The sequence below is a fragment of the Crocodylus porosus genome, unplaced genomic scaffold, assembly GCF_001723895.1.
Source record: "Crocodylus porosus isolate Cpor-Errol unplaced genomic scaffold, CroPor_comp1, whole genome shotgun sequence".
Taxonomy (NCBI): Eukaryota; Metazoa; Chordata; order Crocodylia; family Crocodylidae; genus Crocodylus; species Crocodylus porosus.
The window spans coordinates 215,181,680-215,202,905 of record NW_017728886.1 but is presented as its reverse complement, the minus strand read 5'-3'; the positions used below and the strand labels follow the sequence as shown (position 1 = coordinate 215,202,905).

The 21,226-nt window shown below is 44.4% G+C and overlaps 1 protein-coding gene across 2 annotated transcripts in view; it reads left to right on the top strand.

Annotated features, from left to right (window-relative positions):
• Positions 1–21,226, top strand: part of UBE2W (ubiquitin conjugating enzyme E2 W (putative)) — a 58,458-nt gene that overhangs the window by 27,482 nt on the left and 9,750 nt on the right. The window contains exons 1-4 of one of the 2 annotated variants that reach the window (XM_019549323.1): positions 4,297–4,388; positions 6,160–6,251; positions 15,825–15,927; positions 20,266–20,421. In XM_019549323.1, the coding sequence (XP_019404868.1) occupies positions 6,211–6,251; positions 15,825–15,927; positions 20,266–20,421 (300 nt within the window). In that variant the 5' untranslated portion in view covers positions 4,297–4,388; positions 6,160–6,210. Of the gene's footprint in view, positions 1–4,296; positions 4,389–6,159; positions 6,252–15,824; positions 15,928–20,265; positions 20,422–21,226 lie in introns of those variants that run through there. The other variant, XM_019549312.1, reaches the window with a different exon arrangement.

Here is a 21,226-nt window from a genome sequence, read left to right as displayed (position 1 = left end):
GGGGGGAAGGGTCAGCAAGCAGATGTGCGGAACAGTGCCCCTGGGCCAGCAGTGGCGGGGCCTAGAGCAGGGCAGTAGGGGCACAGGGTCCTAGCTGCCAGGGACTCTGTGGAGCCAGGCTTCTCTGCTCAAGCAGCGAGAGGAGGGAACTAGCCCAGCCCTGCACTCCTGCCTCCCCACTCTGGGCCTGCTGGTCCCAATGCACTAGCACTGGCCCTGCACTCCTGCCTGGATGTCGCTGCACTCCACACGCCTGCTTGCTGCCCCTTTCCCCTCCACACCCTGCTGCAGCTATTTCCCTGCCTCCAGAAGCCCCTGCTAGGCAGAGGCTTCTGGCAGGGGTTTGGGGTGGTGGGGGGGCTGGAGGCTTCTGGCCTGGGACTGAGGCATCACTTCTCTTCCTGACTTTTTCACCAGATGTTATTTTTGTAGTGCCACAAAATTCGTCGTACAACACAAAAGAAAATGTTGTAGGTGGCGAACAGTTCAGAGCTTCCTGACTGGAGGGTGACAAGAGTTGCCACAAAATCATGCTCTGCTCCCAAGGGGTGGATACATTTTTCAGTTTGCATCTTGAAGAAAAGAGAAGAGTAGTATATGTAAAAATGATAATAAATTAGTCTTAAGGTTTCAAGGTTAAATATTTTAAAATTAAGGAAAAACAGAATTAAAGTTGCCTGCACAATCTCAATTCAGTTCCTTTGTGCAAATGCACAATAATAGTCTAATTATATAATTGTACCCAATTTATTTCATTGCGGCCTCATGGAATACTCAGGTTGGACAGTAAACCAAAAGATGAGGTGGGCAATATGGATGGTTCATTTTGAGCAGTCAGCAGAAGCATCCAAAGGTGGTGTCTCAAGATGACAAGAGAATTTTAACTATCCAAATGTGTTAGAAAAGCAATTTATTCAGTAGGACACAGACTGAGAAATCTATGGACTGTCTTGGCAACCTTTTTGTTTAAGAAGGTTGAAGGAGTAGAGGGGGAATAGCTATCTTAGACTTGATTCTGATTAATAGGGAGGAACTGTGAGAAACTGAAGTTGGAAAGTAATTTGGGTAACTGATCATAAAAACATGATTTTGTGATGCTAATGGAAGGAGGGAATGAACAGCCGAACTGACTGTAGAGTTGAGATGTTTGTAAGCTTTTCTTTTATATCTTCCCTTGCTCAGTTGTCCTTGTTTGTTGATCTCTCAGAAAGAAATATTACTGTGAATGTCATATGTGAGAGTGTGTTGCTTTTTTCTATTAAGAAGTGATTGAAATTATATTAAAATTTGCAATTTCCTTTTCCCCTTAAGGTACTTTTATACAAATTTAAAAAGGTTATTTATATCATCGTTAGAGAAGTGCTGATACATCAGTCCGATGTCGTATTGGCACCGATATAAAGAAAACTGACTATTGGAAATCAGCCTAATGTGGCTGATAAATGCCGTGTGCATGCATTCATCCACAGCGCAGCACGTAGGTGGTGAGAAGCACAGCCCGGCAGCTTGGAGAACTGCATGCAACTGGTAAGTCTGTGCCACCAGATCTGTGTGGGGCAAGCTGCAGCTGTGGGCTAGAGCTGTGGGGTGCACTGGGCTCTTTCTAGTGGGGGCTGGGCTGGGCTGTGCTTGGGGCAGGGTGGGTGGCAGCACTGGGAGGAGGGAGTTGGGGTGGGGGACGGCTACAGCGAGTGGCTGCAACATCTCCCCCCCCCCCCGGAACCCCCCTTCCCAGTGCCGCCAGTGGATGCCCCAAGCGCAAGCCAGCCCAGCTTCTAATGGGAAGAGCCTAGCCTCGGCCCCAGCCTGCAGTAGCAGCCTGGTCTGTGCACACCCCCATATCCACCCGGGATGCATGCAGTGGTGGGAGCTGAGCCCCCTGGATGAGCTGCTTGCAGCTCTGTCCTGCACCCCGCCCTGGCCAGGTAGTGCCTGCCCCAGCCCCACTCCCACTTCCTCCTTCCCTCCCTCCCTCCCTCACTGCAGGGGCCTTGATCTCACCCCCCCACCATGACACCCCTTCTCTTCTCTCTCCCCTTCCACCACAACAGACTTGCCAGCTGGACACTACTCTTCAAGCTGCTGGGTTGTGTATCGGACTGGTATCGGCCGACATGCCTCCTTAAAAATTGGATATCAGCCCCAAAAATCTTTATCGGTGCACCCCTAATCATCATCAATGACTTATCTGTCGTTCTTAGCTGTGTTTTGTGTCCGTTGATCCCCCTTTGAGGCATGTAATCCCTGCACTGGAATCCAGACTTTCTCTCGCAGTATCTTTAGATGTCATATAGTATATAAGCCCTTCTTAAGGGCATAGAGAGTAGAACAACCCCAACTATCAATTCTTTTGCTACTCAGACAAGACCATGATTTGAGGAACCAGGGTGAGTTCTAGGATCCACATGTGTAGAACATGGAAAATAAAATTCACAGTGACTGTAAGGTAGATTGAACAGATGAATCACACTAGGGATACTTGACGAACAGTTTGCTTGTAAAGGTAATTTACAATTGAGACTGAGGATTGAAGGACTTGCTTGTCTATATAAGACATCTGATCCAGAGCCTGTGACCAGAGGAGGCCTGATGAATGAATGAACCACTTGGCTTCCTTACAAATGGCCCCTATTCATGTTTTACTGTAATAGGTTTCTGATATAGCTTGCGCGCTAGTTGAATAAACTCTGATATGAATTGGAGAATCTGACCACTAAAATTGCCTGTTTTAAATGCAATCATAAATCTGTTTAAAAAGTTTTGTAACTAATGCTGGACTTTTCAGTGAAAATTATGAGTAGTTTAGGCAGCTTGCAGATGGTTCTTATCCTACAGAGGTAGCCTGCACATCCAGTATATGTAATTTCATTTCTTCCACCAGTCTGAGTTGTATCAGTGTTAGAAGTATTTTTTCTGGAATCTGAATTGACTTCTGGACCACTGTGAAGGCCTTTGTCACTTGGAATAAGGCAAAGAAGCCAAGGGGAATTCTCTTTTTGATTGAAGGCTCTGGCTTAATATTTTTTCAATTGAGGAGGAGGGTTTACAAATCAAGAGGTGTAAGGGTAGAACTCAAATCTTTAATGAATATAAAATGAGAGTTGGAGGAGAGCTGCTGTATTAGTGGTGATACGCATCCCCTTTTTCTTTAGCTACTTTTACCTTGGACGAAAAGTATAATCTGTGAGCACAGTGCTGCAAAGCAGTCTCAAACATTGTTGTGCATGACAGCCACCAATGGAAAAGGAACACTGTGCAGATACGTTGTTAGCATTTTGTTGAAAAGAAGCACAGTTCTAAATCTTGAACTACAAAGTTGCTTTTACTTGTAGTTTGGTTTTCATATAGAATAAACACTGCAGCTGTTTCCTTTCTTAAAATTGTTCTTGTATGTTCAAATATTTTAAAACCAATATATAAATACTGTTTTCAGTGCCAATTTTTAAATGGTTTTAGGTATATATTCACACTTACTGAAATTTTGTAAAATCAAGCTTTTTCTCTAGATGGCATGTTTTTCACTTAAGTATAAAATAGCTTTAGTGTTTACAGTGAAAAGCTGTTTAGACATTCAAGATATAAACAAAGTAATTTTGTGTACGTAAGAGATTCATGGGTCAGAATTTTTAAACATGCATACCTAAATTATTGTACAAATCCAGTTGACTTCAGCAGCACACTTTGAAGGGGGAGTATAGTTTTTGCCATTCTTACTGTAGTGATGTTGCTTTGAAACGAACAATTCTAGAGAATCTGAAGTTCTTTTAGCAGGGAAAAAATGAAGAAACCAGTACAGAACTTTCACTTGAGCATTTTACTATAAAATGCGAAGACCTTTTAACGAATAGGAACATCTAAACAAAGCAAATCTAAATTGAGACTATTTTGATATGAATAAAAAGTCTTTGATCCGTCTTGAAGACCAGTCCAATCTAGGTCAAAATTTAATTTCCTTGTAACAGGTTGCTCCAACTTATCTGTGGAAGTGGAAATATAGATACAAAGCAATAAAGGAGTCTGTATGAATTTTAGTCAACTAAATAATATGCAATAGATTGGATTTAAAGTGGGATTGTTTTGAGATGATGCACTTTTATTATATAGGTTTTTCTGACACAAGGGTGGTCTGAAAGCAATGTCAGATTTTGGCTTGCTTACTAACTCTCATGATCCATTTTAAAATTGAAACAGGAAAATCACTACAAAGTTATTATTGAAGGATACCAAAACACCAGAAAATGATTAGCTGCTTACATGCTAACCTTTTACAATGTTTTCAGAAAGAGTCTTTAAGGCTGACAGCTTGTGGATGAATTGAAAAATTGAGTGTTCAGTCCAGACAAAAGCATTATTTATCTGAAGATTATTATAAGTGCCAGTAACTTCAGGTGCAGATTGAATTTGACTGATAATAAAAGAAGCATGTTACATTTATCACATAGGTTGTATCATTAGAACTTTAAAATTTTAATACAAGACTTCAACTGATCCTGGTGAAAAGAAAACGGTTTAGTTTATCTGCTCTTCACTTTGGTTATGAAGGTATTGCTGAAATATTCTCAGACTTTAGATAGGGCTTAAAATACCATATTTTCTTGCAGGCACACAGTCCAGAATATAATACACACCTTGTTTTGGAAAGGCAGAATGAGGGGAAAAATAGATTTTTCTTGGAGTTATGACTACATAGAACGACAGCCTAATCTCTAGCTGATTTATACTCCTTTTCCTGCTTAAGAGTACCAAGAGCAACTATAGATAGCAAAATTGCTTGATTAGGGGAACACCAAGACTATTTAAAAATGTTCATTAGCACCTGTGGAGTGGAGAACAATGAACAGTTAAGTCAGTTGACTCCCTCAGCTGTCTGAATAGTAGTGCTAAAGCTACTGCACTGTAAAGCACTAATACAGGAAGCGTCTCCCATGCGCAAACTCAGCTGCTGCTTAATGCATGGGAGACTGATTTTGGTGCAAAGGATACATGTTTTATGTAGCTAAATATAGTACTTACGCTTTAGAATTGATTTTTACATTCTGGTTTACAGTTGCTTTATTGTGAAGCATTTAAAATTTGTCAATGCCTTTCATTGCCTTCTGGAGAAAATACAAAATTCTGAAATCCTGTCACCACATGGATGTGGCAGTACCTACCCTGCAGGTCCAGCAGGACCAAACACTTGAGCCAGCACCGATGACTGCCATCCTGACTTGCATTGCCGGCACCCTCTTCAACTTGGGATCCAAGGCTCACTTGCCATACCCTTCAGCTGCCTGTACCATGGGTTGACCACCACTGCTCCTATAATAAGAGCAAAGTCTTTCTTGAGAACCATTGGTATCTGCCCCTCTTACTTCAGACTTGAAGAGCTGTTCTGTTATATTTGGAATTAAAATAGAATAGAAAAAATACTGAGCTTGAGGCCTATGATTTGTTCCCTAATAACTAGCCCACAGTGCTGTTTCACCTGACCCACAGTGCTCTCCATAGGTCTGAAAGTTTGGTACTGGGGGGAGCAGTGTCACCACCCCCCTGCTGCCAGATCTCCAGGCCCAGGAGGAGCCCTGGGCTCTGCATGCTGGTTTTGGCGCCTGTTCTGAGTGTACAGGGTCTGACATAGTCAGTGTTAGGTCCCAGTGCCCCCCAGTGTTGGAGGTTGGGAGAGGGTGGCATTGGGCCCTGGGACCGAATCCCAACATACAGGGAATGTGAAGGAGCAGTGCTGGGCTCCTTGGACCCAATCCTGGATCATGAGGGTGGGCAGGAAGGAGTGGTACAGAGCCCCCCAGGGTCTAATCTGAGTGGAAGGGAGTGGTACCGGGGCCCTGGGGCCCAATCCAGGGCAGAGAAGGATGGTGCTGGGCCAGATCTGGGCTGCAGACAGGCACTGCACCATTCATCTGGTCCACAGGGCCATGTGTGGGGCACAACTATCCTAATGCTTATAGTATTCTGTTTAATTTTTATGGAAGAAATTTTTCCCCCCTTTTCCTTTTTAGCTGCATTTCTGTGCTGCAAGTTTTGAATAGGTTGTTGCCTGACAATGAGTTGGAATTTATCTCCTTTTTCCACAAACAGCAATGTGTACTATAAATTAATATACTACATTGTAATATGCATTGTATATAATATTTCAAATGCTATTTCTATTTTTTTTAGAAAAGATTACAGAAAGAACTGTTGGCTTTGCAGAATGACCCACCTCCAGGAATGACTTTAAATGAAAAGAGTGTTCAAAATTCAATTACACAGTGAGTGTATTGTATTTCATATTTTCAATATCATCTCAGACTGTAGACAGCTACGAAGTCTCCCCTCCTGCTTTAGGTAACATTAACAGAATATTCACGTTGATCTATGGATATATAAACATTGATGTTAATGAGTACATTGCTAAGTGTGTTTATTGGTAAACTACGTGAGTGAGTGATCTGCAATATGTTACATTTTACTGTCTTCTGTAAAATTTGGGTAGGTGTTAACTTCAATTTTTTTTAGACTAAATTATCAGAGGAGGACATCCTTCACACAGAATTTCATCCGTGTCACAATATTATGAATCACTTAGTTGCAGTTCTGCTAGACTTAATTTTGAGAATTGAGTGGTATATTGGGTTTATGTTCCTCCTGTATCTGCTTTTTGAGCTGACCTTGATATGTGAGCTATTCACCCTGATACCAATATCACATTACTCTTAAAACAAGTGGAACAAAAACCTATGGGGCAGTTTTGACTTGAAGAATATTTATATGTTTGAATTTTCTCTTTACTACAGTTACAGTTAACATTTATGATTACCTTAAATCAGGGTTTGTCAACCAGGGATACATGTACCTCCCAGGGATACTTAGAAATGGCTCTTATTCAACTTGGAGGGATGTGGGCAGTGGGGTTCCTCAGGGCTCGATCCTTGGGCCCGCACTGTTCAACATCTTCATCAGTGACTTGGACAAGGGGGTAAAAAGCACCTTGTTCAAATTCGCAGATGAAACCAAGATGTGGGGGGAAGTGGACACACTAGAAGGGAGGAATAGGCTGCAATTGGTCCTAGGCAGGTTACAGGGATGGGCAGATGAGAATAGGATGGGATCCAACACTGGCAAGTGCAAGGTGATGCACCTGGGGAGGAAGAACCAGCACCATACCTACAGGGTAGGGAACTCGTTTCTCATCAATGCAGAGGCAGAAAAGGATCTTGGAGTCATTATTGATACCAAGATGAATATGGGCTGACAATGTGGGGACACAGTCAAGAAGGCCAACTGCACCTTGTCATGCATCCACAGATGCATCTCAAGCAGGTCCAAGGAGATGAGCCTCCCTCTCTATGCGGGACTGTTCAGGCCACAGCTGGAGTACTGCATCCAGTTCTGGGCGCCATACTTCAAGAGGGATGTGGACAACGTGGAGAGGGTCCAGAGTAGGGCCACTTGCATGATCGGGGGGCAGCAGGGCAGGCCCTACAAAGACAGGCTGCGGGACCTGAACCTGTTCACAAGAGAAGGCTGAGGGGGGATCTAGTGGCCTGTTACAGACTAGTCTGAGGGGACCAGCAGGCACTGGGGGAGTCCCTGTTCCCCCGAGCGCTACCAGGAGTGATTAGAAATAACGGTCACAAGCTGGCAGAAGGTAGATTCAAGCTAGATATCAGGAGGCACTACTTCACGGTTATAGTGGCTAGGATCTGGAACCAACTTCCTACAGAAGTGGTGCTGGCTCCTACCCTGGGAGGTTTTTAAGAGGCGGCTAGATGAACACCTTGCTGGGGTTGTTTGACCCCAGTACTCTTTCCTGCCATGGTAGGAGGTCGAACTCGATCTGCTCAGGTCCCTTCTGACCCTACCAACTATGAAAGGTCTTCAGGGGTATGCAGGGGTGGAGCTTGCCCTGGCTCATGGAGGCAGCATCTCTACTGGCGTGTTGGGGCGGGGGATGACACAGACACAGCTGGCCCTGCACCCCAGCTCGTTCTTCTGATTGACCACTGGGTTATCGCGAGGGTCTCAGTGGCAGGTGTGTAAGTGCATTTCTATGCCCGCTTCCAGGAGCAGGGCCAGGAGGGTGAGCAGGGCTGGTACGGGAGAGGGGAAGTCACATGCAGCGGCCGCCACAGCCCTGTGCCACTTTTCCATGGCCGGTGGCACATGTGGCTCTGGGCTGCTGACAAGTGACGGTGGTGCAGTGGGTGGTGGCGGTGGCAGTGACCGCCATGTGTGAGCACACAGCACCTCCCCTAATTCCACGTCTGGTCACTGCCACCAGAAGGGGTACACTTGCTAAAAAAAGGTTGAAAAACCCTGCCTTAAGTGAAAGAGAAAAAATACTGGTTTTGTATATTTGACAGAACTTTGTGTATAATCAGGTTTTAGTCTTTGTGTGACACACAACTGTGCATAAAGAAATGAAAGGGCATAAGCATGTTTTAAAGAAAAGAAAAATATTATAAACTCAAAAATATGACATATCAGTTGGAAGCTTCAGATACAGTACACAAAACTGTTTTGAATTCTTTTAATTTTTTTGCTAATTAAGTGCAAGTTTACAGTGTTTCCTTAATCTGAGGGTGTCAAACTCATTTGCTTTCATAGACTGGACCTGAGCTTTGGGCTGCAGATGTTGATGCTCTTATATTGGCACTCATAACCAGGGACTTAATGGTGTTGCCGCTGAATCCCAGAGCTACAGTTGCTGAAGCCACAGTGTTACGGTGGCCAGCATGCCAAGGGATGAACGCTTCGGATTTTAGTTGCTAATAGCAACCAAATGTATTAAATTCTGTGGTAGTGTTCAACTTCAGAGGCTGGCCATGCTAACATTGTGGCTGTGGCAGCAAGAAGATTGAGTGGTGGTGGCACTAACTCCTTGTTTGTAAGCAACTGCAGTGAAAAGTCTTGTGGGTCAGATGACCCAATTCCTTAGGTTGAATCCAACCTGTTGTGACACCCCTACTTTATCTGTGTAGACATCCATGTCAGTTTGTTTCCTGACTATTTTTGTCTAATAGTTTTTTATTTTAGATAATTTCCAGCAAAAATGAAAATGGAGACTTGTGTCACAACTTTTAGTCTATTGAGCCTGAACTTGATTGATGGGCTCAGTCATAAATAAAACTGAAGCTGTGGACCTGGCTTCCTGTAACATTCACAGACCCCAGTAATGACCATAGGCTCTATACACACATGCCTGCCTATTTCCCTCCACCCCAGTGAGTCGAGTGTCATGCCTGGCTTTTAAATGGGTCTGGTTGTTATAGCCATAGACGTGCCAAATGCTGACAGAACTTTTAACTTTTGGCATTAATAAAAAAATATTGCATAGTTGGCAAGTTTCATTAGTATGTTTTTTTTCCCTTTCCAGTGGATTATCAGCATTTGCCACTGAGAAAACAGGATACTGAAATTTGTGAACAAATTGTTGGATCCAGTATGACAAGTCTGTTTGCCCAAACATATCTATATCAGTAGATCTATCTATATAGATCTATAGAGATCAAACATCTATATATAGATATCTGTATATATCTAGATTTAGATATATAATTTGACAAGAAATTAGAAGACAAAAGTTTGAGATTATACATTACATGGCCCAAGTCACTTGTCTACCCCTTGGCCTAAATTTTCACAGGCCAGATTTTCTCTGGTGTGCTATCAAAATCTTTCTTTACTGGGCCAATGTTTCTGTTAGTTCAATGTGGATTTTGTAGTTTACAAATAAAAAAAAAAAATCTTCTGGTGTGATATACAGGTTTCTTCTAAAGGTTTCTGAAACGTATTACTCCTAATTCTTGTCCTGAGTGACATTAATTTATTGGCCTTTTCTCCTTCATTCAAAGTGTTAAATTTCTGCATGGCTCAGCACAATTCTGTTTCTGGTTGAGTTTGGAGCTTGAATACTGTATGTAAGGATTTAAGACCATTGGCAAAATTTATAGAGATAATTTCACATTTAATACTTTTGTTGGTCCAGTTCAGTTAGGTCTACTGTAGTTTCATGAATATACTTTTACTTTCTACTCTTGGTACCAGTAATTTTAAAGTTCTGATTCCAAGATGATTTTTAGTCATAATTATTTGAATCCAAGACACAAGAGCCATACTGGGTCAAATCAGTTGTCCATCTAGCGTAGTACTCTGTCTTCCACAGTGCCAGGGTGAATGCTACAGAGGGAGAGCATTGAACCTAACAACTTTGAAGATGACTTTGAATTTCAGAGTACCTGCCAATAATTAGATTCTATGCATGGGAAATTATAAATTTGGTATAAGTTTCCAGCTATGGAATGAATTTAAGATGACCTCCCAATAATTTTGTTCCCCCAAAGTGAGCAGCCTCTGCCCTGCCCTGCCCTGCCCTTTGCTCACTATGCCTTTCCCACTTCCACTCTATCACATGCCCCTTTACTCCCCCACACCAGTCCTCCTGCTGCCTGCCCCCCCATTCGTAGCCCCTATGCTTGTCCCCCTGCTTCCTAAACCCTGCTCCCCTCAAACCCTCTTCCCCTGCATTCTTGCTGTGAGCTCCCTCCCCTGATGCACAAGCCACCCCAATCCAGGGAAGGTGATGGCTCAGTTCTGACTTTGGCCCCCAGCTCAAGCCTGGAGTTGGAGCTGAGCTACTCCTGCCCAGGTACTCAAACCTAAAATAAATCTTTTTTTTCCCCCCATGCTGATTGGGGGGTAAAAAACTTGTCTGGGATTCGAGCAAATAGTGATTGAGTTAGCTGTGTGTTAATAAATTTTGAGTAAAGGTCTCAGATTTTACTTTCTGGAAATAGATTTACCAAAATGTATTATGAGGCTGTTGCTTATCTGACATTTTCCATGTAGCTTGTTGGATTTTTAAATTGGATTTCTGGGCTTTGAGTGAAGCTGAGTCTTTATTTGTCCGGAATGCAACCTTCTGAAGCACAGGGTGAGCACTGAGTACCAAATTGTTTATAAATGCCAAAAAACGCATGGTTATACAGCCATCTAAGTGCCACATAGGATCTGGCGCTCCAGGACCTGGCAGACATTACACGTAAGATAACCTGGCCATGTGTTAAGGTAATTAATGTATCTACTAAAAGGGAAACGAACCACAAAAAATATTGCACGCACAATGTGTAATTGTTTTGTGGCTGGTTTCCATCATGCCGTAAATGAAATGTGTAGCAGAGCTAGGACTGCATTTGAGTCTCTTACTGACCCTGGTGTGGTTTCCACTGACTGACAATTGGCTGATTGTTGGCTGGCTTCAGAAACAACAGCAGGGTCAGTTTCAGCCCTGATACAGTCCTGATCCATCTGACAATCAGCTGATCTTTGGCCACCGCTGAGGACCACATGGAGCTGGTTCAAGCCCTGGTGTGGTCCCAGAGCCAGCTGACAGCTAGCTGATTGGATGGGCACCTGACTTTCAATTCTCTGGTACAGAGGGAACCTGGGATCATGATCCTGGGCTCCCTCTGCACCATCAAGTAGGGTATGATCAGGATCTGATGTTTGATTCCAAAATTGCACTGACCTCCCGAAATGCCATATATATGCAGGAAAGTGTGAGAGTTGGGATTGGGGATCAGATCCCACCACACCTTTAAATGAGCGTGTGTTACAGCCTTAGTCGTACCTGTACAGTTTCATGGTCTTCGGTAATTTTTGGACTAGTGATATAAATTTGGACTAAATTAGCCTGGCACCATAAATGAAGAGAAGAGCTAATAAGTAACAACACATTTTACTTCTAAGTTAGACTCCTGACTTTACATAGGGACAGAGCTGTTTTGAATAAGAAAGTGCCTGTTATTCCTTTTTCAGAACAGAATTTCAGTTGATCTTGTTTAAAGTCAATTGAGACAGCACACAATCAGGGGATTCCTATTTGCTGTTACAAATGGAATTAAATTTAATTCATTGGTCAATCTAATTTGTAAAGCCCTGATAAAAGTCAATAAAATATGGGGGGTGGGGAAATTTTGAAAGCAGTCTATGGAAAGGATGAGAGAAGTAAATAGACTTCAAAAAAGCGTTAAGTCAAAAAAATTGGCACAGCTAGTGTTACTGGAAAATTGAAGTCATTTAAATATAAAGCAGTATTCAAAGCCTCTTCATTTTTGTAGATTTTTTTTTAATAGCTTATTGTGTTAGTCAAAAAATAGACTTGACATCCTGATGGCATGTGTCAAGTGTAAGCAGAAGAGAAGAAATACTATGATCTGATGGGACATCCATTGAATAGTGAATGATCCAGAGAGAAGTCCAGGGTCTCTGCGGACCTTGTATTGTCTGACAATGGGCTAAGGATAGTGACTACGTAATTTATATAATAATTGAATTACAGCAACTTAGAACATGTTTAAAGCTGTATAGACTATTTTTATGTTCTTACTTGCTGTTATTTCTGTGCTTAAGGAGAGGTGTGTGCTAAAAGATTTCATAAACCTCAAGCCAGGTGGTGGTTTTATCGATCAGCAAGCCACAAGTAACGTGCAGATCATTCCAGAAGTATTAATAAAATTCTTAGCATATCTAATTTGTGCATTATTGAAATAATATTAACACGTCAGTTGTTTTTGTCATCACTTTTTAGGATAGGTTTGCATATTAACCATAACTGTCTTACCACATAGAACCATGTTTTCAAAATGTACCAGACTTTTTTTCTTTAAGTTACGGAGATATTTACAGCTGTGCTTTTGGTCTGGCAATTTCCTTTGTTTTTACACAACTTTCAAGGAGGAGCTCTGATCAGAATTGGTAGTTTGTAAATAAGCTATTACTTTTATGTCCCTGTGCCATTGCATTGCTAGCCTTCCCATTTCCTTATCTGTTCATGTCTTTGAAGTATTCCAACTGACCTTTTGTAAGTGTTCTTCTGATTCTGCTTTAATATTGGTAAACTGTTTTGTTCACTGTGTTCTTACATCTGTTATCTCAGTGGCAGAAAAGTAAAACCAAATGGAAAGGAAATAGAGTTTTATGTTGAGGTAGAGGATAGAGCAAATCTTTACACAAGTTGTAACTTTGGGATAAAGGCTTAAGTGGGACATAAGTCCAGTCTTTCAAAATAACTTTCCCCTAATAGCATAGAGGAATGGATAGGTGTTGTTTTGCAACTCCACAAAAATGTGATAAAGGGACATGCAGGGGTTCCATCCTCCTTGCAGAAGGACTACAAAGCTGCCACAAAGGTAAGCTCTGCAGCCAGGGGGGCAATAGCAGGCTGCGTTTTGGCTCTTCCTATCCCCAGGGGAGCTTAGTCATTTACAGCCTGCTTGCCCCCCAGCCAGAAAAGCAGCAGCTGCAAAGGACAGTGTCTTCCACTCCTGCTAAGGCTGCTGTTCCAGGGGGAATTGTTCAACCCTAACTAGGGCTTTATTATGTGCCTCCCTGATCCATCACTCTGCCAATCAGTAGAGTGAGTGTGTGGGGAGGGAGGAGTTATGGTGAGAGGAAGAAAGCTGCACTACCCTTTGAACAGTGCTGGGGCTACCTGGTGCTGTTCAGAAGGCAATGGGAATTACTAAGATTGTTCACGTGCCTGTGACTGAAGGCCTATAGCTCACTGCTGGAAAGTGTCAGGGAGGCATCTACTTTTTCTCCCTTCCCTCTTGGAAGAGGCAAGAGGATGGAGGGCTTGGGATACTGAGGATCCTAGGACCCCCATTTTGGTATGTATAATGCAGTGGTCTCCAACTTTTTTAAGTAGGAGATCACCTTTGGCATTTAAAAGCAACCCAAGATCTAGCATGCACTGCCGCCACCCCTCCAGCAGGTAAGTTTGTGGGGCGGGAAGGGGTAGGGGGCAGATCGAGGCAGAAGGAGAAAAAATTATTTGGGGCACGCCTCCCCAGCAGGTAAATCCCACCCGGCCAGGGCCCCACTCAGCTTACCTCTGCTCTGCCTCTGTGGTGCTGTCCCTCACCACGGGGTCCTCGATCTAGCCCCTGCTCTTTCCCTCCCCCATGGACTGACCTGCTGGGCTGGGGTGCGCACGTGCATGCACGTGGGCACTCAGCCCCCCACCCCAGCCTTGGATTAACTCCAAGAGGCTCTGAGATCTACCAGTGGATCAAGATCCATTGGTTGGTGACCACTGGTGTAATGGAACATGTGTTGCATGTAGCACCAGAAGACAGCGGTGTTGCTGTTCAGAGAGTGAACAGTTTGTGATCACTAGGTTTCTGTATCAAATTCCTTGAATACCTGTACATTTGCATTTTGTGTTAGCAAAAAGGTCCTTTTCCTGGCACAAATGTAATGCATCTTTATCGCTTAGGGAGATGGCATGTTTGAGTTGATTTCCTATATCATGATATTTGTATGAGAAGGTAAAATACTAAACTTGTTCCTTACATATGCAGTTTGGTTTGCTTTGGCTTTTTATTTTCACCATCACTAGGGATCCTGGTTTTCTCTGTTTTAAAAATTGCAAATACTCTGATTTAAAAACAGAGTCTCTGATTTTCCCCCCCCCCCCCAAAAAAAATCTGTGATTAAAATGAAACGCCACTATATAGATATTTATAATTTTAAACCAATTTAGAAGCCCACTGGTGCCTCAGTTGCTATAATAAAATCAGTTCTAAATGCCTGTAAATTTTGGTATTTGATTCTGGGTTTTTATCATGGTTAATCAGAGCTCCCCTTGCCCCCTTCTCTCAACAAGACACAAGTCCAGGCCTTGCTACAGCCCCCCAGCCCTGCTGGAGGGGGGCCCCTAGCTGCCAGGGCTACAGAGCCAGGGACCCGGGTCTGTAGCCCCCTTCAGAAGCACCTAAGCCCTGGCTGCTGCCCATGGGAGATGGCAGCTGCTGCAGTAAAGTGGAGCCTGGTCTTCCTCCCCTTGGGTGGCATGGCTGGAGCAGAGCCCAGGGTGGGGGTGGGCTGCCTGCTGTGGGCTCAGGCTGACGTCCCCCTGGGGCCTCCGTGACCCAGAGGACAGAACTTGGTGCAGCAGGGCAGAGCAGCAGGTTCCAAAATTGTTGCCACCACTGAGAACTCCATGCTGCCATGGCAAGGCTCCCCCTACCTGCCCAGCAGCAGTGAAGGGCACAGCTCTGTGCCACCACCCCCGCTGCTGCCAAGCAGGATGGGGGTGCCTCGCTAGGGCAGTGTTGGGCTCCCAGCCCCACTCTGCCCTGCTGTGCTGGGTCCTGCCTGTTGGGGTGAGAAGGCCCCAGGGGGAGAGCTTGAGCCCACAGCAGGCAGCCTGCACCTGCTTCTGCCCCATGCACAAATCTGAGGGGCATGTTCCCATTCTACCCCCCTCCCAGGAATGCATGCAGTGGCAGGGAGCCAGCTTCATCCCTGCCCGCCAGACAATCCACCCATAGCTCCATCCTGTTCCTCACTAGGGCCCTGTGGCCGCAAATTCCAGCCCTGGGCTCCAAGTACCGCCCCACCCCTGCCCAACTCCCTCCCTCACTGTGGAGGCTTCAATACTCTCTTCCCCCTCCAGACTTACCTCCAGCTCTCCAGGCTGCTTGGCAGCTATCTGCGTGTGTGAATACTCATGTGAACATGGCCCTCCCTGCCTGACTGCCTTTCTCCTGCTCCCCCCCACCCAGCCCGTTGCAGGCTGGAACTCTGCCAGCTTTTAGAGCTCTTAGCAAAAGTGGAAAATCCATGTTTCTCCATTAAAAGAGAAAATATGTTGTGTTTTTTGGGGGTTTTTTTCTATTTTTCTGCAGGAAATGCAAAACCTGGTTCCTTGGTCATCACTGATAATGAAGCGTATGTCCAATAATATTGTCATAGTAGATAGTTGATTTAGTTGCTTTATATGCGTTTTAATTACCATTTACTACATCACATTTCTAAAGCTCTGTCTCCATTTCTAGGTGGATTGTAGACATGGAAGGTGCTTCAGGAACATTATATGAAGGAGAAAAATTTCAACTTCTTTTTAAGTTCAGTAGTCGATACCCTTTTGATTCTCCTCAGGTAATTAGTTTCTCTTTTTCTTGATTTAGAGCCCTCTTTTAGACGATAGCTGCATACCACATACTGAATGTAACGTGTATGCTTTTCATAATATAGTAGCTCAGCTTAGTTATGTGGGTTTGTTAACATATTTGTGGAGGTGCCACGTCTTTTTAAAATGGCACTGCAGTGGATGACCTTGCCTGTTGCTGTCCACTTATTTTTTTAGGAAGACCAGAGAAAATTCAACATTTTTGTGAGTTTCACTTGAATACTATCAGGGACATCTTATACTAAAAGAAAGAGCAGCACAGGCAGTTCTGCCTCTACTTTTAAAGCTATAAAGGTAGGGTGGAAAACAGCCTGCTTTTTCCTGTACCCTTGCCTCAGATTTTTGGTACTACTACTTAAAGCTTTTCTTACAATTTCCATTTTGGTTTCTCTTCTTATCTTGCTTGTTTTTGATCCTTGGGAAGTATGGTAACTAGGACCACATTTGTGATTGTGGCAGGGGAATGCATAGGTGTGATGGCATAGCATGAGAGGCCTGTGATCCAATTATACCATGATTTTAAGTAGAAATTTTAGTTCATTCTTTCCAGAGGCACCATGTCTACTCTTTCTTTGACCTCTTGGCTGAAAATACCAAGAATGAGATTTACCGCAAATATTCACATATCTCACGCACCTTGTTTTGGGAAGGCAAAATGAAGAGGAAAAACATTTTTTTTCCAGACTTCCCTGCCACAGTCTAGGCTTAACCCTCCAGGCCAGCACGGATAAGGGGTAGAGTCCTATTGCCAGTGTTATTTCCCCTCCCCCTTGCTGCTTGGCCAACACAGCTGTTGCCAGATCAGCAGCAGCTGTGAAGGTTAAACTTGTAGCTGTGTTGGGCCTGCAGCATGGGTAGGGGGAGTGAGGCTGATGATGGGACTCCACCCCTGCTTCTTGTGACTGGATGGTTCAGCCCTGAGTGAGCCAGTACCAAGCAGAGACCTCTACCACCATTCTGTTGTTCTCCTGCCTCCATTCCAGTATGGACATCAGCTGAAATGCTTAAGACACTCACCCCAACTTTGGCTGGTGAATTTTCAGGGAAATGGTGTGTACGATGTGCGATTAAATGCGGCAGTACCAGTTGTGATTTCTGTAGAATTATTTTTGTTGTGCCACTTGCTTGAAAAGCTTAACCACGAAGATATCATCAGGTACTGTGGTAAAAACTAGAATGCTGACTTTTCAGTCTTAGGTTTTAAGGAGCAAACTGGCACCTATACATCTGCACCCATCAGGTTTGCAGTGAACTACTCACAGGTGATCCACAAGAGAGTAGCCACTTTCATTTGGTTCCAAGTAGGTACTCTTTGTACTTGTTATCCAACATGTGTGTGTGGCTGTGTGCAACTTAATGTAAAACAATAAACCAGACAGTGAGGGGTACGTCGAAGGAGATTTTTGGGATTGATACCAATAGCCAATTTTTAAGGAGGCATATCGGCCGATACCAGTCTGCTTCCTGATACCAGCTTGGTAGCTTGGAGAGCTGCATGCAGCTGGTAAGTCTGGTGTGGTTCAGCAGGGCAGATCAAGGCCCCACAGTGAGGAAAGAATGGGGCTCAGGCTGGGGCAAGTGCTGCCCAGGCAGGGCGGGCATGGGATGGAGCTCTGCGGCTTGTCGGGGTGGGAGCAGCTTCTGCTGCTATCTGGTGCTTGTCTGGTGGCTCCTGCCACTCGTCCAGGAGGGGTTGGAGGGGGGGTATGTGCCCCCAGATCTGCACAGGGTGGGCCAGGAAGAGTCACATGCCCCCCCCCTTCCTGGTTGAGCAGCAGGAGCTGCCAGAGCAGCAGCTCCTGGACTAGTGGCATGCAGTGGCAGGAGCTGGCCCCACCGCCCCCCCAGAAGCCACAGCTCCGTCCCATGCCCACCTCATCCCGGCTGGGCAGCACTTGCCCCAGCCCCACTTCTCCCTCACCATGGGGCCTTAATATGCCCCTTCCCTTCCCCCTCCCCTTCTACCACACCAGACTGACCCAGCTGCCTGCAGCTTTCTAAGCTGCTGGGCTGTGCTCCTTGCTGCCTACGTGCTGTGCTGCGGCTGCGTGCATGCACGAGCATTTATCGGCCTAATTATCAGGCGCATCGGGCCGATTTTCCCCCCCCCCATACGACCCATTTTCTTTTTATTGGTGCTGATCCAATATCGGACCAATGCATCGGTGCACCTCTACAGACAGTACATGTACACTTATTAGCACAGAAAACAAGTATTTAAGTACAGGATGCTTAGCTGTTGTAGATACCAAGAATGATAAAAATAGTGCCTTTTTAAAAGTGCATCTTATAATTTTTAACACCCAGATTCTAGCTGGAATACATACGTATTACAAATTTAAAGTTTAAACTTTTGTCACTCAAGCAGTCCATTGTTTTCTATCTTGAATACATGTTGTCTATCATATATGCATGCACTTGTTTCCTGAGGTGTGCAAAGGTTTTACTTTTCATAAGGCAAGAGATTACTTTAAAAAAAGAAATGCATTGCTGGACCTCTGAAGGTAAGACGTTGAATGTTTTAGGAATACCAGTAAGCAAGCTGATAGAAATGTGAGGTGGAGTGAAAGATGGTTTTGTGATTAAGGCATCAGGATGGGTCTCAAAATATCTGTGTTCAGTTCCTGTCTCTGCCATAAGAAATGTTATGTGCCATTAGACGTTTGCTTTCTCTCTAACAGTCCCCTTTCCCCAATTTGTAAAAAGGAGATGATGTTTCCATACTTCCTACTTTTATGAAGAAATGCCCATAAAATACTTGGAACATGCCAGCACTATGGTGATGGGTCTTAATAAAAAGCTATTCTTCATATATTATTATGTCATATAATAGTGGGTGTACACTGTGGGAGACTGTTGATGACAGATGGGGGCGTCGATGAAGTGTGTTGAGGTTGCTCGGAGTAGGACTTTTCTTCCATTTTCACCTAGCTTTCCTTTGAATTCTGAGCCAATTGTGTATTTTAGGGATGTGAAACACGTGGCTTGCAGGCTATCATTGGGTCATGGAATTTGGGAGAGTGCCTAGCATAGGTGGCAGAAGGGAGGCACTAACAAGGCTTATCTCCCCCAAATGTAGGGCAGTGGTAGGGCCACAAGTCAGCCCAGCTGTGGGCTTCTGGCAGCTGCAGTAGGGATGAAGGAGGGGAGTGGGGCTTGGTCAGGGGCAAGCACTGCACAGCCAGTGGGGCATGGGACAGCTGTGAGCATCTCATTCAGGGGATGCGACTCCTGCCACTGTGCACACCCAGGAAAAGCATGGGTGAGTGTGTGCCTTCCAGATCTACGTGGGGCAGCAGGGTGGACTGCAGCTGTGCTGGGCTCTTCCCAGCAGGGGGCTGGACCAGGCTGTGCTCGGGATGCACAGCGGTGGCGCTGGGAGGGAAGCTACGGGGGGCTGCAGCAACTCCAAAATTTGCCGTATTTCCCCTCACACCTCATTTCCAGTGCCACTGCCACCCACCCTAAGTGTAGCACAGCCCCGGGCCCAGCCTGCAGCCACAGCTCTTCCTGCACAGATGTGAGGGCACGTGCCCCCTGTGCCCTCCCAGGGTGCGTGCAGCAGCAGGAGCTGTCTCTCCCTCCCCACGTGGGGAGCCCCCTGGACAAGCCGTGGCTCTGTCCCCCGACTGCCCCAGCAGTGCAGGACCTGCCCCTGCCTCAGCCCCACTCCCTTCCCTTACAGAATTACCTGCTGAGGGGTCACGCACATGTACACTCAGCTGCCCCAAATAACTTTTTCTCCCTCTGCTTATAGTGGCTAGTGGTGTGTTATAGTCTGTCATTCAATCCAAGAGATTGAGGTATCAGTGGACACAGCCCTTAGCTGCATGGGGGCTGAGTGAGAGCTGTGTTGCCATAGCTGTACTCACCTTGGAGCTGCTCCACCTATTGCTTCTTGTGCTCCCTCCACCAAATCAAGCACCTACTTGGGCAGTAGGTGCCACCCCTGTAAAATTTTAGTTTGGTGTCTTTAAATTGACATAATTAAGGAGGAGTTTTTGCATGTTTCTGTGCTGCATTTACATTTATAAGTACAAATTACATTTAACCTTACAGCACTTTGCATTTCATCAATACTAGTTATTTAGGACCAAATTTTGTCACCTTTATTTCTATTGATTTGGTTCCTTATTTTGCAGAACATCCTGTAGAAATCAGTGGCCCTGCAAAGTTGTGTGAAGTACCTACTCATTGTAGGTAAAAGTGGCAGAATCTGGCTCTTTAATATAAGATACTACTGTTTGTAGATGTTTTTCTCATTTAGAATGTTAACAAATGCTAATTGCACTTTTTTTACTTTTTAGGTCATGTTTACTGGTGACAATATTCCTGTTCATCCCCATGTGTATAGCAATGGTCATATCTGTTTATCCATTCTAACAGAAGACTGGTCTCCAGCTCTTTCAGTGCAGTCTGTTTGTCTTAGCATTATTAGCATGCTTTCCAGCTGCAAAGAAAAGGTATATTGCATTTTGTTTTGTTTCTGTTTCAAACAAGCAAACAAGTATACCTTCACTAAAAACACTGAAACATTTTGATAGTGTCAGTTTAGAAAATTCTGTATTGCAACGGAAGCATAAACAACAATAATTCACTAGCGCTCTGCTAGGAGCCTGCAAAAAAGGCTTGAATAGAATAGAACAGGATAGAATAACTCCACCATTTTATTAGGCTAACTTGCATCTTAGTCAATATAAAAAGTTATCCTAACAGAATTTCATAAGTGACTGTAATGAAAATTGCACTTCGAGTAGTGCAAGTGCCATTAAAAGCTTTATGGGGGCAAATAGAATGGTTTTTTGAAAAGAAACTAATGAATCCTAATAAGAAACGTAAATTATTTTTCTTGCCCTTCATTCATCCAGCTCATTCTTGCATCTCAGAAATGCTCATATAGCTACCAGTACATGGCTACATACAGACATTTGTGGGGAGATTAGTGGGGGGAAGGTTAGATCGCATTAAAAATGGCCACGTGGTCTAACAGTTTGCCCAAGTATGGACTTTCAGCTAATTAGGTAGATCTACTTGCGAACTGTGCAGGAGTTCAGGAAAGTTAGATCAGTCTAAAGTTGGCCAACCTGTTTTAAGTTCAGTATATTTCTGAGGTGTGGTATAACTTAGGTCAGTCTTCCCAGACCCAGTCTAACTGAACTTCTGTACGGTTCCCAGCACATCCCTAAGGCTGAGAGCCCAGTTGCTGGCCCCAGCCCTGAGGCTGTGCTTTTCCTACCCCTTCCTTGGCACTGGGCTGTTTTTTAGTCC